General features: G+C 48.8%; 1 protein-coding gene across 2 annotated transcripts in view; it reads right to left on the minus strand.

Annotated features, from left to right (window-relative positions):
* NSUN7 (NOP2/Sun RNA methyltransferase family member 7) overlaps positions 1-21,127 on the minus strand; it is a 972,952-nt gene that overhangs the window by 776,069 nt on the left and 175,756 nt on the right. Inside the window, exons 3-4 of one of the 2 annotated variants that reach the window (XM_078678274.1) lie at positions 7,907-7,945; positions 7,247-7,622 (exon numbers count right to left, since the gene is read on the minus strand). In XM_078678274.1, the coding sequence (XP_078534400.1) occupies positions 7,247-7,565 (319 nt within the window). In that variant the 5' untranslated portion in view covers positions 7,566-7,622; positions 7,907-7,945. The remainder of the gene's footprint in view (positions 1-7,246; positions 7,623-7,906; positions 7,946-21,127) is intronic. The other variant, XM_078678273.1, reaches the window with a different exon arrangement.

The following is a 21,127-nucleotide window of genomic DNA, read 5'->3' on the forward strand; positions in this document are numbered from 1 at the left end:
TGGTCCTCGTACTTAAAATAAAGCAGTGCGGACTCCTTGTTGATCGGCCAAGAGAGCATTCTGTACACGGCAAAACAGAGGGCAGAAGGGCAGAAAAACGGGAAAAAATGAGTCTAATAGGGGCAGAAAGGCAAAAAAAACGAGCCTAACAGGGGCAGAAAAAACGCGGCCGCTAATGAAAGGAAATAAACGCGGTCGCGAAATGAAAGCCTTTGATGCAGCAGGGGGCGGAGCGGATCCCTTTGAAGTGAAGCTGCTGGCGGCACCACGCTGGGGAAGCAACAGATGGCTGGCTTTGATGTGGTGATGCGAGGCAGGCAGGCAGGCGGATAGAAGCGCGTGCACGGGACACATGCACTTCTGGAAATCCGCATTTTTGAGACCTTAGTTTAGCTCTTAGTTTAGCCCCAATAGTCTTGTCCTATTCAGTCCTTGCAGAATGGAATAAGACGAGACCTAAAAATGGTATTATAATGATTTTAGAATTTTTTTCTGTACGCAAAGATGTAGCAGAGACTTCACTCCCCCCTGCATGCAAGTACTGTTTATGGGATTGAAGCACTCTGCACTGTTGGGGTGGCGGGTAGTTGGGAATTTGTCTAGCAGGGGAGCAGGGAGGGGGGTGGAGGGATGGGTTCAGTTCATGTTTAAGTTTGTTCATTTTAAGTTATTCACACGAGAACATCTAAAGCTGATACAGTTTGTCACAGGGTTAGTGCATGACAGAGTTTGTACACCACTAGATATGCTCCGATGTCGAATGATCGCTCTCATACCCAAGGGGACATAACACCTGACATTCCACATTCGCAGCCGGAGAACACACACACGCTGAACTCCCCCTAACCGTAATATCCTGGAATATAAATGGCATGTGCAACAAAATAAAGAGGGGACTGGCATTACAACATCTTAAGAGACACGCTCCGTGAGTCACCCTCATATAAGAATCACACCTGGTGGGTACAGCCATTAAAGCATTGGATAGATGAGGCTTTAAAATGGCAGCACACTTCGAATTTATATCTGGATCCATGGGTGTGGGGATCTTGATCCGAAAGAGCTGCCCCTGGTGACAACCAGGACATGGACAGCCGAACAGATGCGCTTCGCATCAGTTTCCTGTCAATGGGAAGGGCGCGCATACAACCTTGTCTCTGTGTATATTCCTCCAGCGCTTAACAATCTCGCCCTCCCGGCCCTTGGTAAATTCCTGCTCACACTACCTCCCGAGGAACTAATCATAGGGGGCGACTTTAATGCCACAGTGGATGTCACAAGGGACAGACACCCACCAAGAGATCAGGGGACAACTTCGTCGCACCTCCGGGAATTCCTGGACGCACTTGGGCTAGTAGACATTTGGTGCACACGTTACCCTAAAGAACGTCAGTACACTTACCACTCGGGAGCACACAATAGCTGATCATGAATAGACTACATTCTTACCTCCTCAATAGGTCTAGAAAGAATACTGGAGATCAAACACCTCCCCAGAGGTATATCGGATCATTCCCCCGTGTTAGTAACAAACAAATCACACCTCACGGGGAGGAGACGCACATATCTTATATATCCTGGGTAACCTAAGGACCCAAACATATGGAAGGGCCTACACAAGACTTCGGGCACTATTTCCAAGAAAATGTACAATTAGTGGCCTCCCCCATCACCCTATGGGAAGCATATAAAACGGTCCTCTGCGGACAAGCTATCTCCTTGATCACGGCCCTCAAACGGGACAAAGCACAGCAGGTGTGGGAGCTTTAACAGGCAGTTAGCCGGGCAGAGAGCGAGCACGCAACAGAACCCAATGATAACACGCCCCACACACTAAGCCTTGTAAAACAAGCATACAGAGACCATGTATGGGAGGTAGCTAAGGCACAAGTCACGAAAACACAGCACACCATCTAAGAAGTTGGGGACAAAGCCGGCAAACTCCTGGCCTGGTTAGAGAAAAAAAGAACGGGCCAGTCACTGGGTAGCACAAATCTAATTGCCCACAGGAGAGACAGTAACGGATCCACACGACATAGTCACAGCAATCGCACACCACTACGAAACAATATACACTCCCATCGCAATGACATATATGGAAGAGAATTTGGCCTTTCTTAGAGACATACGTCTGCCAAGGCTGACACCACAGGACGTACAGGCATTGGAGGCAGATCTCACGATAGACAAAATCACTGCAGCCATTAGAGGGCTCCAACCGGGAAAGGCACTGGGTCCCAACGGTATTCCCGTGGAACTTTACAAAACAGAGGTGGACACACTGGTGCCGCATCTGCTGAGAATGTACGAGGCCAGCCTAGAGGTGGGAAAACTCCCTAGAAACCAACGAGTAGCGACACTTATAGCTATCCCAAAACCTGGTAAACCCCCACGGGAGTGCACCTCCTACCAACTAATTTTGCTCCTTAACGCCAAAGCGAAAATACTTGCAAAAGCGCTGGCGGCCCGGCTACAGCCCTATCTCACAGCACTAGTGCACCCTGACCAATCCGGCTTTATGCCGGGTAGGAACACGGCGATGAACCTCCGGAGACTTCATGGCGTGCTGGCTAGAATACCCACTATCCAGGAAGAGGCGGTCATTCTCTCACTAGATGCCAGTATGGCCTTTGACTTAGTGGAATGCCTCTTTCTATTTGCGGTGCTGCAACACTTTGGTTTCCCAAATGTTGTGCCTGGATTCAACTACTGTACGCACAACCACTGGCACAGGTAGTGGTAAACGGGTGGCTGTCGGAGGAATTTCCCTTGGGGCGTGGGACCAAGCAGGGATGTCCTCTATCCCTCCTCCTGTTTGCTTTAGTGCTCGAGCCATTGGCGGCATGGATAAGGAGGGATCCAGAAATACGCTGACTGAAGTGGGCAGAGGGTTGGGAGGACCACATCTCCCTCTACGCAGACGCCATGGCAAACCCTAGACGCTCCCTCTCTTGCTTGCTTGACATCTGCGAGTCCTACGGTAGAGTTTCCGGCTATACCAATAACTGGGCAAAATCGGTGTTATACATACTTAAGGGTCCTCTTCCACGCCTCACCTGGGGTGTTGTGATACAGATCGCAGAAGATGGGTTTAAATACCTTGGCATACACATCACGCCACACCCCACACAATTCTTTGAGCGTAATCTATTGCCTCCCCTGAAACGACTCCGTAGTGACGTGAAATGCTGGCACTCACTGCCATTGACACTCTTGGGGAGAGCGGCTCTGTTCAAAATGATGGCTCTCCCCAGGTTTTTATACGCTCTACAAAACACACCTATCCCAGTCTCTCACTCCTACTTCAAGTCAATTGAGGCGGAGGTGGGCCACCTCCTGTGGGAAGGGAAGCCACCACGCATAACAATGTGCAAGGTAATACCAGGTTGGTATGAAGGCGGAATCGCCCTGTCCAACATTCAACTATACTATCATAGTAGTTAATCAATTGCTTCACGCTCCACAGGACGAGCCAGCATTGCGTATGGACAGGAACACTCTTGACACGGACGGAATCCTGGGCGCAATATAATAATACATTTCGGAAACATGCACTGATCGGCCCTACTGCGCACACCGTGCACGTCTGTTTTATAGCACAGCACGCTCTCGGTTGGGAGGGAGCGATAACACAACACATGCCTGGTTGGGCAAGCTGCGAACAAGTAAGGGTCTCTCCCGATGAGATCTAATAGGCATATCTAAGGTTGGGGACCTGTGGAAAAAGGTGGGGGTAGTCACTTTTGCTCAGCTACAGCCAATGTATCAGATGGCAGGGACGGAGCAAAATCGGAACTTGCAAATTAAACACGCACTGACGAAGGCCATACCTCCGGGAGCTGACCGCCCGAGTCCTCGCTGCTCGAGGATCGATTAATAACGGACTGTCTAACCAAAAAAGCAGTTTCTCTAACATATTGCAAATTGGTTAGTCATCAGAAAGATCACACACACAACCTTAGAGAAAAATGGCAAGCTGAGTTGGGAGAGATGGATGAGCAGAATTGGCAGGAGGCGCTAGCATCCCCCCGAGAAGTGGCGATCCCTTACAGACTAAAAATTGTGCAACTTAAAATATTGCGCAGAACATACTACACCAGAACAACACTCCACGAAATAGGGAGGACTGATACACCACTGTGTCTGCGGGGTTGTGGGCTGGCAGGCACCTTTTACCACACATTATGGGACTGTCCCCACATTACACAGTATTGGAGGGCTGTCATGGCCACGATCACTCGAGTGTGTGGCTTCAGTGTCTCCCCTGAACCAAGGAGATGCCTACTCAATGTGTGGGAACCAACAGACCTTACCCACGCGGAGCAGGACTGGGCGACCCTGGGTATCACACTGGCTAAACGGAATATTGCTCAACATTGGGGAGCACAGATGGTCCCCTCTCACAAGCAGTGGTGTTGTGACTTAGACAGTGCTATGGTAGCGGAAAAGGCAGTATTTATTCATAGAGGGTGTCCCCGAAAATGGATGAGAGTGTGGGGGAAATGGAACACATTTTGAGGGAACATATGCGCCCTTCCGCCTGAATAATCCGATCCGGAACTGAGTGACTGACAAACACAGACGACGTTCTACATGGGAGAAATTTTATATACTGTAAAGGTGGATCTCATGGGTGAGGTGGAGAAGCGAAAGTACGTATACGCTGTTCACTCTGTGGCACTACCTTGTTTATCCTCATGCGTGCTCATGATGAGCTGAGCTCGTCATGAGGCACAGTTGCGCTGTGCTCGGGGCGAGCTCAGCTCGTCATAATGGCCGCGGCGCTCACACGTGGGGATAATTCCCCCGCTATGCTGAGCGTTCTGAGGAAACGGGTGTGGCCGGGACGAGCTCAGCTCGTCATGAGCACAGCGCCAGTGAGCTGAGCTTGTCACGAGCACCGGGGCGCTGTGCACGCCCCCCTCCCACCCAGCACAGCAGGGGAATTACCCCCCTGGCGAAGGGGATATTATATGAACCGAAAAAAATACGTGATTGTAATCAGCTTTGTTTGATGCAAATAATAATAAATGTTTTCAACAAAAAAAAAAATGTAGCAGAGGAAAACAAGGGCCAGATGGCTAAGATATAACTTACTGGTCACAGTGCATATGGGGTATTAGCTTGGATACTCGCACCTTGTTTACATCTGTCCAAAGTTAGGCAGCAGCAGTCTAACCATGAACACAAAACAAGGTAGGAGGTGAAGCATGTATTTTGAATACAAAGGATCAGATTTATTTTAGAGATACAATATTTTATTTTCAAATCTGGGGGAATGCTGTACTATGGCTTTGTGACATGCTGTAAATGATAGCCATGTGTCATACATTACACAGTGTTGCCGTTCATCAGCGATTATCAATAGAGGATGAGGTGGACGATGATATTGGTAAAAGAGAAAATGCCTGAGAAGAACATTTGCAGGATAGTGATAGTACAATGGAAGGAAGTGAACTGCACAAGAAATCTGTGGATATAACCTTTTGTAAAGGAAGTTTATCACAAAAAATTTTAGGGAAGAATATTCCAACTAAAATTGAGTTTATTGATGAGATTTTGTTTCCCATAAAACCAACATTTATGTTATGTTATGTTATTTATTTTCTTCTATAGCGCACGGCTACTCCAAGGAGCATCCCGGCGCTTTGGCGAAGAGAACTTATGCAGAGTAACAAACATAACAACTAAAAGCTGAAAGAAAAAAAGAAAAAAAAGAAGCCAGAAGAAACCCTATACAGAAAAGAGCCAGGTCTTTAATTCCTTCCTGAACGCAAGAAGATTACTTGCCCTTCGTAAAGCCAAAGGGAGCTCGTTCCAGCCTCGCGAAGCCAGGTAGCGAAAAGCCCGGCCTCCAGTTCTGGAACGCTTAATGATAGGCACAGCCACTTTGGCCAATGAAGCAGATCGTAAAGCCCTGCTAGGCAGGTAAAAGGAAAAGCGTTTCCCGATGTACTTGGGACCGATACCATGAAGGGCTTTAAAAACCAAAGTTAGGCTTTTAAAAAGGATCCTCTTCGAGATGGGCAGCCAATGCAAAGCTTTTAGTAACTCAGCAGCATTGGCTCGTCTCGGAAGTCCGAAAATGGCTCGAGCCGCAGAATTCTGCACCACTTGCAGGCGGGTCAAAAGATATTTGGGTAGACCCAGATAGAGGGCGTTCGCATAGTCTAAACGCGACCCTATTAGCGCCTGCACGATGGTTTTTTTGTGGTGAAGTGACAGCAGAGGAAGAAATTTCCTAAGCATCCTGAGAATGCCAAAGCATTTCCCTGAGAGCCCGATGACATGGGGCCGGAAGGATAGGTCACAATCGATCAGAATTCCAAGGTTTTTTGCCTTCACAGAGGCAGTGTCCGGGGGAAACATATCCTGTGGCCACCAGGCCTTCCAGCTGGAATCAGGAGTGCAGCCAAAGAAAAGCAACTCCGATTTGTCGGAGTTGCATTTAAGACCCTGACAGCGGAACCACTCGAAAACAGCCTCGAGACAGTCCCTAATTCGTATGCCGTCGAAAATCCCACCTCTGTCACATGTGAACAGAAGCTGGGTATCGTCAGCATAGGATATGATCTGGGCGCCGAAAGATTCCGCAACCGCCGCCAGAGGGGCCAAGAAGATGTTAAACAGCATGGGGCTAAGAATGGAACCCTGAGGTACCCCCACCTCTAGCGGCGGCATATCAGCGGAAAAAGGAGGCGCCCAGATAATTTGCCGGCGGCCGGTCAGAAAAGATTTAAGCCAGCTCAGCAACGTCCCCCCAGTTACAGAATTGTTGTCTCACAATTTAAACTTTGTGAAGGCTGTTACATCGCAAAGATTTGAAGGAAACATCACAAAATTTGCAGAAGATAAAATTGCAACTTTGCACATACCTAGCCACCTTGAGGTATATTTAACAATCGTAATTGGAATCTCAGTTTCAATGGGAAATATTTGATCTTGACTTAATTTGCTATTACATTTAGTATTATTTAGCTGCCTTTGGTGTCTATCTTGGTACAATCACACTATTTTTTAAAAGCCAACCCTAGCTATTGTTTTTTATTGGTAAATTGCAAAACCAGAGTTATTGTTAAGAAGCAAATCACAATTATCAATAAGATTCTTGTAAGCAATTGCAGGAAAAATAATGATTTGCCACACAAAACAAGACTTCGCCATTCGTATTACTTTCACTGAGCATGCAATTATTCTACTAATAAAAGGGTATTAATGAAAACATTAATATTTGTTTAGCACTTACATTTCAGGGCGTTAAAAGCCAGTTTGTAGGACCAGCGTTGAGTTCTCTCATCTTTAAACCGTGGTACTGAAGGGCCGCGCCCTCTACCATACTTCACTAAGATTTTATCTGGAGGCTTTTCAACATGGATACTTTGGAATATTTCAGCTGCATTTATAAATAGTGAGTCAGAATAGAAGGGTTTTTCATGCTGACTAGGCGTACTTCTAACAACAGTTTCTGTGCTGTGTGACATGGCCATTTCTTCTAAATTTGATATATCACGTCGAGCAGCATAGCTTGGGCTCTGAATGTCAGTGCTGCTTCTAAAATGAAACATGTTAATTTTCGATTATTTTCAATTTGATTGAAGTTGGCAGAAACGAGGTAGGTCTGTCTGTGGAAAGAACAACAAATTATTCTGTGTTAAGACTTTTTTTGGCATAGTATATTGTTTGCAATGAAAATAAAATATTAATATTGTATTGGACTAGATCTATGTTATACCAGTGACAGATTGTGTGCTATACAATTGCTAATTGAAAACAAAAGCAATGAATTAAACCCCATTCGATGTACCAGCTTTAAAATATACTGACAATTTTGTGCTAAGATTGTAAAATGTAATATTTAAAAAATGATAATTTTCTGCTTCTACTGTTAAAATAAATGTGTGATTACCTGTTGATCTATTACTCATAATCCAATTACTCTCTGGACCTGAATAACAAAAGGCATTTTGGATACGTTAAGTAGTACTCCAGTTCCATTGCATCACATACTACAAAATGCAATTCACAAACGTACAAGCTAGATCTCCACCTACACCTCTCCTATCTGTTCTGTACAGCAATCTCAGCACTCCCAATTATAGGATTTCGTAGTAAATGTGGGAGGGGCAAACATGCGAGTGGTGGGGACAATGGAACAGGACTACTACAAAATTAGAAGAGTTTAGGGGATTTTAAACAAGGCTTTATGGCTGGACAAAGCACATAATTATACATAAGAATAACCCAACTGCTATTAACAAAATAAAATTGTTATTCTACTACAACGATAATTTTGACAAAATAGGCTTAAATGTAATCCAACCCACTCTTGGAGTAAGCCGAGTACCACACATGGCCAACCACTGGTAGTGTGGCACACTCATATAGAAACAATGGAGGTACCACCATCATCAGGTGGCTGAGGAAGATCACATGGATGCTGCCTCCAGACACCCAGAAGTCAGTGGTCCAGGCCCTAGTGACATCGCGGCTGGACTACGGCAACGTACTTCTTCTGGGCGCCTGTAAGGAGGTCACCCGGAAGCTTCAAGTAGTTCAGAACATGGCTGCCCGTTTACTTTGTAACCTACCGAGAACAACCTCAGTCTCTTCTTCTCTGCGTAGCCTTCACTGGCTGCGCATAGAATCTAGGACCAAATTTAAAGCACTTTGCTTCATGCACCGTATCAAAGCTGGCAAAGCCCCCCAATATCTTTCTACTTTAGTCCAGCAATACTGTCCCTCTCGCACCCTTAGATCTTCCACTCACTGCAGATTCTCTGTTCCCCGCTTCAAGCGGGCCAGAGTCGGTGGACGCTCATTCTCCCACCTGGCACCTGCGCTCTGGAACTCGCTTCCCATCCCTCTGCGATCTGAAACATCTTATATCAAATTTCGCAAAGGTGTGAAAACCTGGTTGTTTTCTCTGTAACCGATTCCTTAAACTTCCGTTGTCCTCTTTTACTTCTGTTCTCTTAGCGCCGGGAAACCTACGGGTAGCTGAGCGCTCTACAAAATCAGATATAATAATAATAATAGGGTAAAGCACTAACACCGCATAGGAAACTATACAGATATAGGGTGCATGGATGGAAAAAGCCTGCACCCTTTTTTTCTTTTTTACACTTCTCAATCTGCAGTCTGTTGGTGTCCTCATTGCGGGTGTGCCAAAAACCACCAGAGATGGTGAGCTTGTCTGCAAGCTAAGCAGGGTGCTGGTCATGGTGGCTTTGTAAATGATGCAGCTGGTTTTGAAGACGGTGCCTGTTGGCAATGGGAGGCAATGCATCACAAATAAATGAAATATTCAAGATTGAAGTGACTCAAGCAGATGGACTAAAAAAAGAACAAAAATATGTTTTCACTACAATGTTTCAGCTTATGCTTTCCTCAGATAGTACACAATTCTTTGCTCAGTGACGGCAAATCTGACACTACTGGCTTTTCAAAAAGCATCATGACTGAAAATTCCATTTGGAATGTGGAATCATTGCAGACCTGGGATCTCCTATGCTAATCAGTAATTGTCACAGATGTTTTTCTCCATTTGGATGTAATGATTTCAAACTATACTTCCAGAGGTTTTCACTAGAATCCAGAAGTTCTTTCTTTAAGACATGTGTTAGACCTGTCAGCCCTTTGGGTGGTTCCTCCTATTTATTAATTTATTTTTATCCCCTTTTTGCCTCATGTATTTTTCTTGTGTATCCACTATTTTTTTTTTCTGGTGTTGAACCTAGAATTCTGGGCGCCTCATTATCATCTATTGATGGTGAGGCGCAGATGCATCCCGGAAATGGAGGATTAGTGCTGTCCTAAAATGGTGGCCGACAGAAATTACCTCAGAGCCTTGGGCCATAGCGGGGCATGAGAGGTTCTGGAACCTTCTGGTACACTCTGGACCCTTGGGCCCAGGCTATAAATAAAGGGAGGTCGGGCGGCCATTTTAGAACAAGAAAAGTGTGGGGTCATCTAGGAGCTGGGTGGAGTACAGGGTGCTGAGTGTGGAGGCTAGAGTGCTGTAAGGGTTGACTGCCTCGTGGGGTTGCGGCCTTTACAGCTGATGTTGCCACAACCTGCTGATCTGGCCCTGCTAGGAACCGGCTCCATGACCAGCTGATCCTCGGCGTCACCGCAAGAGTGGAGGCGCCCTATTGACCCCAGGGATCTTGTGAGGACAGACGCCAGGAAAAGCCGTACATTCCTGTAAGCTGGTGAGTGCTACTACCGATTGCTGGAGGTGCGCCGGGAGCGTTAGCCTGTCAGGATTGACCCCGCAATCTCCGCGAGCCAGGGCCCTCAACTGTCAGAGACTGCTGTAATCCGTGGTTTCCCCAGTGTTGAGGAAAGGCCCCGGTCAAAACATTATTGTGGTCCGGGGTCCTCTAACGGGTACAAGGCCGTGAGGTGGAAGTTACCCTCCCCCCTGTGCTTGAAGCCAATGCCGCTAAGATAATCTGTTCAGCCCGGCAGCCTAGGCAGGGAGGGAAAGCCTTGACACGCTGTGAAGAAACCAGCAGGGAAAGGAGAGACGCCAGTCGGGGTTGCCTAGCGACTGAGCCGAGGCCTCCGCCCATCGCGTCATTCTCCCGAGTCTGCGCCCCGCCTGCAACCCTTACTGAGCCACGCCGGGAGCCCGTCTTTGCCTGTGAGGGTCTAAAGGGATTCCAACTGAAAAGGGATTGTGGCAGTGGGCCCCTCTACCCCCGTGGGCGAACAGCGGCCTGTTATTATCCACAACGAGCCTCAATAGAGAAACGTACGCATTGAGAACTGAGGTGAGGAGAAAGGGGAGGTGACCTCAGGAACGGGTTAACAAGAGCGACTTTTCCCGACACGGCTGGAGGGCCTCGTTAGTGTTACCAACCAGAGGCATAGGAAGTTAAGACCGCTCTGGCAGGGAATTGAATGCGAGAGCTGGCCAGTGACTTCGATTGTATAGAATTCTGCCAACTTCGTGGTGACTTGACATGGGCTTGAACCAGTAAGTAAACTAGCCCTGTTACCTCAGAGATCTGGAAAACTGTCTAATTTCATACCAGATCGTAATGTTAACATTGGCGAATTAGACTCTGCTTCTTAACCCTCGCAAGGAACTGCAAATGCGGCTGACTCTTTCCCGAAGTGGGCTTGCCTAAACCAATTCCCCTGAATGACACAAGGAGATGTCTGACCAAAGTGATTGTTTTTTACCTTTGAAGCTTCATTGAATAAGAGGGTGAAACGTTGTGCCAACTCTTGGAACCTGTACCTTTGCTAAGTGTTGATTTGGCTAGATATATAAAACAACCTTGTTGGGGAATATCTGTGATTTACATCCACAGGACAATTGATGAGTTATTTATGTGTGAGGGGGAGATGCAACCAAATGCCTAATGTTTATTCTATACTAGTAATCTCTCATGTGTTTTAGAGAGAGTTTCACATACAGCGAATTAGTCCGAATAATGAATCTTGTTTGAATAATGCACAGAACCAAGTGAAGCAGAATTGGTATAATTCTCATTTATAATTTAAGTTGGAGAAGAAAAACTAACATGCCAAGGAATTTGATTGATGAAAGGTGCTGAAATGTTTATTTAGAGGAAAAACCAGAAGATAAAGATTTATTACTTTCTTAAGAAGGTGTGGTGTCATTTTTAAGTGGAAGTACGCTGTGCTACTGTGTGGAGTGTGACGCAAGTGCAACAAGTCTCCTTAGAGTTAGCCCTTCCCGCTTGAGCCAGGCTACCCCATGTGGACTGGTAACCCCAGGTCCAACATATTGGTGCTCAGCGGTGGGATTAGGGCTTGTACTTGCGTCCACTTGACAATGGCTTAGTCAGTCAGTCATAAGCTTTTATTCGATATGCAAGATATCTTATAAGCACATTTACAGTATAATCATTACAGTGTACAAAAAAAACATTGCTTTAAGAAGTCAGTATAAAATACATTTAAAAGGGATAAAAGGACATGAAGTGCCCATTAATAAATTAGCTAAAAAGAGAATTAAACCGCTACTGACAGTCTCTTGCTACGAATAAGCCAAAACTGTTTTAAAATTTTTGCTGTTCCACACACAATAGGGGGGGAAGTGTCCGTAATTAGGATGCGCAGGGCTACTAGGTGGCTACGTATACCCATATTTCGGAAGAGAGGTTTCAACCAGAAGCTCATGGGCCTAGCATAGTCCGGGCATTCAAATAGGACGTGAGCAATGGATTCAACCTTGTGCGGACAACAAGCACAGTTAGGGGAAGATCGGGCCGCTGATGTCCACTTCGAAACCACAGCACCTAGCGGGAGAGATCCAACTCTAAATTTAAAATAAAGAGCTCGGTCAAGGGGGAGGGTGATCAGGTCCAGGTAGGGTTCAAAGGCCACAAAGTCTTTAATTTGTAGGAAGGAGACAGTGGACTTACAGTGGTTCGAGTTTGTAATTAGGTGCTCCGCCGTCCATTTCCAGTAAAGCGTCTTGACCACTTCTTTTGGTGGGGCTGAACGCGATGACCAACAGTCCCCTAGACCAATCTTCTCCAAGAGCTTTTTAGTTTCCCTTAACCATCTGATCTTAGCCCAACCCCCCAGACTCATTATTTCCCCCAGACCCTCAGCGTAGGATTTTAATTCTTCGCCCCTCCAGATTCGTGTCCATAGCAGGAGCGGGCGAAGCTGAGCCTGATCTTTAATGTTTTTACAGCCCGTATCCAACAACACTGGTACAGTTGGTGTGCTCAATGGGATAGAGATAATGGACTTTAGAAGTTTGCTCTCCGCTATCGCTAGGGCATCCAAACGGCAGTGGCCCCACAGCTCTGCCCCATACAAGGCTGATGTCACTACTTTGGCCTTGTAGATGTTGATTACTGGGGTAAGCGATCTCCTAGGTGAGGCCCGGAACTCCCTTATGAGGGCTCCTCCAACTCTCCTATGGTTTAGGACTATTTTGTTAATGTGATTTGCCCAAGACAACTTATCCGTAATCCGAATACCGAGGTAATCGAATTCGGATACTTTCTCTAATGCAACCGAGTTAAGTGTAGGTGGGCGGCCCAGTTTTCTAGGTGGATTTAAAACTAGATATTTTGTTTTGTCCACATTTATTATTAAACCTTTTGCAGCACAAAACTCCTGAAAACGTGTTAGCAATTTCTGCAGGCCTTGAGGGGTCTTCGAGATCAGAATCGTGTCGTCCGCAAAAAGCAAGGTGGGGATACGGACTCCACCGAGACAGGGGGCATCGGCTGGTTCTTGTTGAAGGTGTTTTACCACCCCATTCACATATAGTGAAAATAGGGTGGGCGCCAAGACGCAGCCCTGTCTTACGCCCCTGGACACTGGTATCTTCTCAGTGAGCTCTCCGTTTTTACCCCAACGGACCTGTGCAAAGGTATGGGCATGGAGACTAATGAGCAGGGACAAGATGTAAGAAGGTAATCCCAACTCATTAAGCACCCTCCAAAGCTCTTCCCGGGGGACTAGGTCAAAGGCAGTCTTCAGGTCTATAAAGGCCAAATAAAGACTACCCTTGCCCAGTTCCACCACCTTCCACCCCAGTAGTGCCAACCTAAACACCTGCTCTAATGTCCCCATACCAGCCCGAAAACCTGCCTGAAAATCTGATAGGATTTTATTCTCCTCCACCCAATGTAGGATCCTTCCAAGAATAGCTTTACCAGCTATCTTTTGGGTGGAGTCTATCAGACTTATGGGGCGGTAGTTCCCCGGGGTTTCCCTACACCCTTTTTTGTAGATCGGGACCACCACCGCCCCTTTCCAGGATTCTGGCACTGCCCCTCCCATCATGATGTCGTTTAAGAGAGCGGCAATCACCCTTCCCCATTCCGCTGGGTATGCCTTCATAAGATCCCCTGGAAGGCCGTCTGGGCCCGCTGCCTTGCGAGGCGCTACCCATCCTATAACCCCCTCAATCTCTAAGGGAGTGAAGAGATCATAGGCATGGGGTTCAATTGCTAATGTAAGCTCCCTCCCGGCATTTAGTTCCCCATCTGGAGGGAGGTATAGAGTCCCGAAGTGTTTTATCCAGTTTTGAGGAGGGATGTTGCAGGGTCTCATAGATCCATCAGGTTTATTCCATGTGGCTATGAGATTCCAAAAGGCCCTTGAGTCCCTAACTTTACTAGCCTGGAGCAGGTCTTCCCAGAATTTGTCTTCCCACTCCCCCCTAGCAAATTTAAGGGACTTGTTATAGGCCTTCCTTGCTTCCTGTATCTCACCTCGGGATTTGTGTTTAACTGCCTCAACTAACTTCGTCTTGTGATCCCTACATGTTTGGGTATACCAACCATCAACAGGTTTTCTAAAATCTTTGTTGCCTAACTTGTTGGGATGTGAGGTAAACACGCTAGATAAGTCTTCTACCAAGGAAACAAAAAGCCCACTCGCTCTGCCCACCCCTTCTAGGGAGGTTCCGAGGTTTGTTACCGCATGATTTAAGAGGGTTTGAATTTCCCTTACCTTTCCCTCGGAAAGAACCAATTTCGCCCATTTTATTCGTCTTCCACAGGGGGAGACTTCAGAATCATCCGGGGGTGCAGCTACCGGGTAAATATTATCCTTTCTTAAGGGGCACCACCACTGGTCCATACTCAAAGAGAGTGAGTTGTGGTCACTCTCAGTCGTAGGGACCACCTGCATGTCCCTTACGTAAGACCATAGACACACATCTATCAGTATATAATCTAACCTAGAGGTGTGTCCTGGCCTGTTGTACGTGTGGACACCCCCCCTATCCGAGGTTGTCCTCCCGTTTGCTGCCCTTAAATTGAATTCCAGACTCAGGGAGTATATCTGGAGCGCCACTTCTGTCCACCTTCTGATCGGTGGGATTTCCAGTACCGGAATCCCCAACCTAATATCATCCTCATCTTGGTCGCGGGAAACGTCCGAGCCCAGGGGCTCGAACGTACAGTTCATATCACCCGCAACCAATGTACGCGTCTTGTGAGGGGAGTTTTTTAGCAGGGTCTCGAGGAGTGATATTACGGGAGACTTCCTCCCTCCCTCCCTCCCTCCCTTAGTTCCCCGGGCGTAAATATTGAAAACATTTAAGACAATTCTTCCCCTTTGATCTATTAGGGTAATGTTTTGTATGTCCGGGCAGCCTGTGGGAAACTCCACTACTCTGCAGTCTAAGGAGGCTGAGACCCATATGAGCAGGCCACCCGAAGGTCGCCCTCTCCCTGATACCGAGACTTGTGCCGGGGAGGAATAGGAAGAAAAACCCACCCTATGAACCGGCACCAAACTCCATGTCTCTTGGAAAAGGCACAGAGAGTGCTCATCAGCCCATGCAGTGAATTCAGGTATAGCCAATTTTCTTGCAATCCCTGCGACATTCCAGCTGCAAACCTTAAAAGCTAGGTCCGTCACAGCTGAAGTGTCGTTGGGCGCCCGAATGTCCCTGTCTATGGTCCTCCTCAAGGATATTTGAGGGGAGCAGCGATCTTGGGGGGTGACTAAAGAGGCTGCTATCCCACTTACAAGGTTTGCATGGGTAGATGATACTCCTGATGGCTCTACTCTCCTCTCGATTTCCAGTCAATGTGGCCCTGGTGCACACAATTGATTCTCACTTGGACCTCCCGTGACCCCAGCCCAATTTTGACCAGAAACAGGGGGACTTGAGCTTCCTCCAATTAGGACAACACTTTGCCTGACAATGGCTTAGTGTGCACCACGTACCCTACACCTGGAGTTTTCTCCTAGTGGTCTCCCTAATTGGATGTTTTGTTTTCTGCAAAATTCCGTTCTGGTGGTGGGGTGAAGTAGCCCTATTTGACGCCTCTTTCTTGTATACTCCGAGTAAATGTCTGAGGTCCCACCTGGTAAAATGGAGTTTGAGTTGGATGAGTTGGAGACCTACACAGTGGCCCAACTTAGGGAATTTTGCCAGGAAAAGGGGGTGTTCTTCAAGCGTGGTGCGAAGAAGGTGGTACTTCAAACCAGCTTGAGAGCATGGGTGGCAGCTCACCCAGATGGGAAAAAAGAAGGAGGAAGAGGAGGATCGTGACACTGTCATTGAGGCAGACATGCTGTACCAAACCTAAGGGGGGAATCTGTTACGCGGTCCTAGGACACCTTCGAGGGCGGGCAGTAGTGTATCTGGAAGGAGCCTGACTGCAGCGGAGTTAGCTGACAGAAGGGAGGAAAGACAATTAAAATGGGAGTTAGCTAGGTTGGAAAAGGAGAGGGAGGAGACGAGGCTCGCTCAAGAGCTTAGCTTAAAGGAGTTAGACCTGAAAGCCCTACAGGTAGGGACCTCCAGTAATCCTATTGGTGGCAGCGTACCTAAAGAAATAACCAGGGAACCCAGACCCTATTTGCCCACAGACTTAGTCGCCAGCTTTAGTGTAGGAGACGACATTGCCAAATGGTTGGCTGCTTATGAGGTCTCATTAAGAGCCCATGGGATCTCAGAGAGTCATTGGGGGGGTGGCCTGTACAAGTATATGCCTCCGGTAGGGAGGGATGCGCTTCTAGCCTTAGAGCAGGAGGAACAGACTAATTACCCCACCATGAAAGTGGCCCTGATCAGAAAGTTTGGGCTGACCCCTGAGAAATACAAACAGAAATTAAGGAACAGCCACAAACCGGCTACACAAAACTGGGTGGATTTCCTAGACTATGCCAAGAAGGCCCTCCCTAGAGGGTTGGGTGCAAGGCAGTGAGGTGACTGATTGCGAGGGGTTGTATGACCTATTATTAAAGGAGCATCTACTCGAGAAATGTTTTCCTGAGCTGCGTCAACACCTGGTGGACAGAAAGCTGACTAGTCCTAGGAAGCTTGCGGAGGAGGCGGACATCTGGGCCAGTACCCGGGTGTCCTCCAAGGGGACTGGAGGAGATTCCCAAAGGACTGGTCAGGGCGCTCCCCAGAAGAAAGAGGGGGGAGACAAAAAGAGGGAGTTCTCCAAATGCCCAAAAACAGTTCCCAAGGAAGGGGATCAGGTTTCACTCCTAGAGCCGACCCACAAAGACCCCCTCATCCTGACCATAGTCAGCAGCCAAGAGTTGTCCGCTGTTATGAATGTGGTGGGGTTGGGCATTATAAAGGAGATGTCAAATGCCCAAAGAGACCACCCCCTCCCACTGGAGGAAAAACCCCGGGAGTGGCTAGTGTAGTGCTCGGGGAGGAGTTGCCCTTGGATAGGGGAGGGGAGTGGGCGGGAATAACCTTAGTGTCCCTGGGAGACAGAGAGATGGTTCCCAAGATCCAGGTGCCCCCAAATACCACCAAGTATGGGCAGTGGGTCACCATCAATGGCCAAAGAGGGGAAGCTCTGAGGGACACAGGTGCCAGTATGACTATGGTAAGGAGTCATCTGGTGTCCCCAGAGCAGGTGATCCCAAACGTACTCCACCCCGCCGCGATGGCTGACGGCAGACTAGGTCACTACCCTGTGGCTGAAGTTCCCTTTGAGTGGGGAGGGGTCGCAGGTCCTCTTCGAGTTGCGGTGAGCCCGGCCGTGCCAGTCGATTGTCTGTTGGGGAATGACCTGGAGCACAATGCTTGGAAGGAGGTGGAATTCCGGACCCATTCAGAGATGTTGGGTACACCTGATTTGGCCTGTGCAAGCACACGGTCTGAGACTACCCGGAGGGGGAGTTCGCCAAGGCTGTAGCCTGGAACAAAGGCACAGCCAGCTGCCAAAAAGGGGAAGATCCGGGGACAGGAGAAACCTGCCTCAGCATCCACACCCCGTGAGATGGATGGGACACCGGTGGTGGTGGACCCGGAGTCCACGGAGGGGGATGTTGTCTCCCTGGAGGACCTACCTATCCCTGCCAAATGGCAAGTGGAAGGAGGGCCTGCCAGGGAGGAGTTTTGCCAGGGGCAGAAGGAGTGCCCTACCCTTGAGGGACTGAGGCGACAGGCCGAAGACCAGGCAGCGGGTAACATTGCAGGGAACTTCCACATTTACTGGGAGAATGGTCTTCTCTACAGTGAAACCAAGGCTCCAGTGCACGGTTCGTCACGGGCTTGGTAGTCCCCCAACGTTACCGAGCCTTTCTCTTGGAGTTGGCTCACAAAATAACCTTGGCAGGACACCTGGGTCAGGACAAGACCTTTGCCCGGCTTGTCCCCCATTTCTACTGGCCTCAAATGAGGGTGGTGTCTGACACTTACTGTAGGACGTGTGTGTCTTGCCAAGCCAGTGGGAAGACAAGGGTTAAGCCTAAAGCTCCCCTGGAACCACTACTTGTCGTTAGCACCCCCTTTGAGAGGGTGGGCATCGACATTGTTGGGCCATTGGATCCACCGACTTCCGCTGGTCACAGGTTTATCCTGGTTCTGGTGGATCACGCCACTCGGTACCCAGAGGCAATTCCTTAGAGGACCGTTACTGCACCTGCAGTGGCTCGGGCCCTGATGGGGATTTTTACCAGAGTGGGTTTCCCCAAGGAAGTTGTGTCTGATAGGGGGACCAACTTCCTGTCAGCATATATGCGGGCTATGTGGAAGGAATGTGGGGTTACCTACCGGTTCTCCACCCCTTACCACCCCCAGACCAATGGTCTGGTGGAAAGGTTCAATAAAACCTTGAAGGTCATGATCAGAAGTCTGCCTGAGAGCCTGCGGAGGAAATGGGACGTCCTCTTACCCTGTCTGTTGTTCTCATACAGGGAAGTGCCACAGAAAGGAGTGGGCTTCAGCCCCTTCGAACTTCTGTATGGGCGACTGATGGAACAGAGGAAGAGGAAAGTGAGCCTCTCCCTGACCTATTTTCGTCCAAAGGGAAGGATGGGTCGGTGGAGGGAGTGAACCTCTCACCATCCCTAACTCCTGAACAGCGGAGGGACTGCCGTCAAGTCCTGGAGCAGTATTCCTCGCTGTTCTCCCTTATCCTGGGAAGGACCCACCTGTGTACCCATGATGTGGACACAGGGGACAGCCCACCTGTGAAGTCTAAGACCTACCGGCTGTCAGATAAGGTGAAGGCCAGCATTCATAGTGAAGTCACTAAGATGCTGGAGCTAGGAGTGATTGAACCTTCAAGTAGCCCCTGGTCCAGTCCGGTGGTTCTGGTACCAAAAGCTGCCCCGCCGGGCACCACTCCAGAACTCCGGTTCTGTGTGGATTACCAGGGACTGAATTCAGTGACAAAAACTGATGCTCATCCAATCCCTAGGGCGGATGAGCTCATTGACCGGCTGGGAGCTGCCCAACATCTGAGTACTTTTGACCTCACATCAGGGTACTGGCAGATCTCCCTTACAGATGGAGCAAGGGAAAGGTCAGCCTTCTCCACGCCTGAGGGCCACTACCAGTTCTGTGTGATGCCCTTTGGGCTCAAGAACGCTCCTGGCACTTTTCAGCGGCTGGTGAACAAGGTCCTCTCCGGGATGGAGGCCTTCTCTGCTGCTTATCTAGATAACATTGCCGTCTTCAGCAGCAGCTGGGAGGACTACTTGTGTCACTTACAGGCTGTTCTCCAAGCTCTGAAACAGGCTGGCTTGACAATCAAGGCCAGCAAATGCCAGATCGGGCAAGGGTTGGTGGTGTACCTAGGCCAGTTGGTGGGCAGGGGGAAGGTGCAGCCCCTCCAGGCTAAGATTGAAACTATCATGGCCTGGGAACCCCCAAGACTCAGACGGAGGTCCGAGCTTTCCTGGGCCTCACAGGATACTACCGTCGCTTTGTAAAGGGGTATGGCACTATTGTGGCACCCCTAACGGAGCTCACATCTAAGAAACAACCACGACGGGTAGTCTGGACTGAGGCGTGTCAGCGAGCTTTTGACACCCTGAAACAAGCAATGTGTGCAGCTTCTGTTTTAAAAGGCCCTGACTTTTCCAAGGAGTTTATTGTCCAAACGGATGCATCGGATTATGGCATTGGGGCAGTGTTATCGCAACTCAATGAGGAGGGCCTGGACCAACCTGTTGTTTTCCTATCAAGGAGGCTGCTTCCCCGGGAACAGAAGTTGAGTGCGATTGAACGGGAAGCCTTTGCGTGGTATGGGCTCTGAAGAAGCTGCGGCCATACCTGTTTGGCTCGCACTTCCTTGTACAGACTGACCACCGGCCTCTTCGTTGGCTGATGCAAATGAAGGGCGAGAATCCCAAGCTGTTGAGATGGTCCATCTCCCTACAGGGAATGGAGTTCCGGGTGGAACATCGGCCTGGAGTGGACCACGCCAACGCAGACGGTCTCTCGAGGTATTTCCGACTTAGTGATGAGAACTCCCAAGGGGTTAGGTAGCTCTCCCCACTTTCAGCTGGGGGACACGCGTATTAGACCTGTCAGCCCTTTGGGTGGTTCCTCCTATTTATTTATTTATTTTTATCACCCTTTTGCCTCCTGTATTTTTCTTGTGTATCCACTATTTTTTTTTCTGGTGTTGAACCTTGAATTCTGGGCGCCTCATTATCATCTATTGATGGTGAGGCGCAGATGCATCCCTGAAATGGAGGATTAGTGCTGTCCTAAAATGGTGGCCGTCAGAAATTACCTCAGAGCCTTGGGCCATAGGGGGGCATGAGAGGTTCTGGAACCTTCTGGTACACTCTGGACCCTTGGGCCCAGGCTATAAATAGAGGGAGGTCAGGGTGGCCATTTTAGAACAACAAAAGTGTGTGGTCATCTAGGAGCTGGCTGGAGTACAGGCTGCTGAGTGTGGAGGCTAGCGCGCTGTAAGGGTTGACTGCCTCGTGGAGTTGCGGCCTTTACAGCTGGTGTTGCCACAACCTGCTGATCTGACCCTGCTCGGAACCGGCTCCAGGACCAGCTGATCCTCGGCGTCACCGCAAGAGTGGAGGTGCCCTATTGACCCCAGGGATCTTGTGAGGACAGACGCCAGGAAAAGCCGTACATTCCTGTAAGGTGGTGAGTGCTACCACCGATTGCTGGAGGTGCGCCGGGAGCGTTAGCCTGTCAGGATTGACCCCGCAATCTCCGCGAGCCAGGGCCCTCATAACTGTCAGAGACTGCTGTCATCCGTGGTTTTCCCAGTGTTGAGGAAAGGCCCCGGTCAAAACATTATTGTGGTCCGGGGTCCTCTAACGGGTACGAGGCCGTGAGGTGGAAGTTACCCTCCCCCCTGTGCTTGAAGTCAATGCCGGTAAGATAATCTGTTCAGCGCGGCAGCCTAGGCAGGGAGGGAAAGCTTAGACACGCTGTGAG

This window comes from Lissotriton helveticus, chromosome 2_2 (genome assembly GCF_964261635.1).
Source record: "Lissotriton helveticus chromosome 2_2, aLisHel1.1, whole genome shotgun sequence".
Taxonomy (NCBI): domain Eukaryota; kingdom Metazoa; phylum Chordata; class Amphibia; order Caudata; family Salamandridae; genus Lissotriton; species Lissotriton helveticus.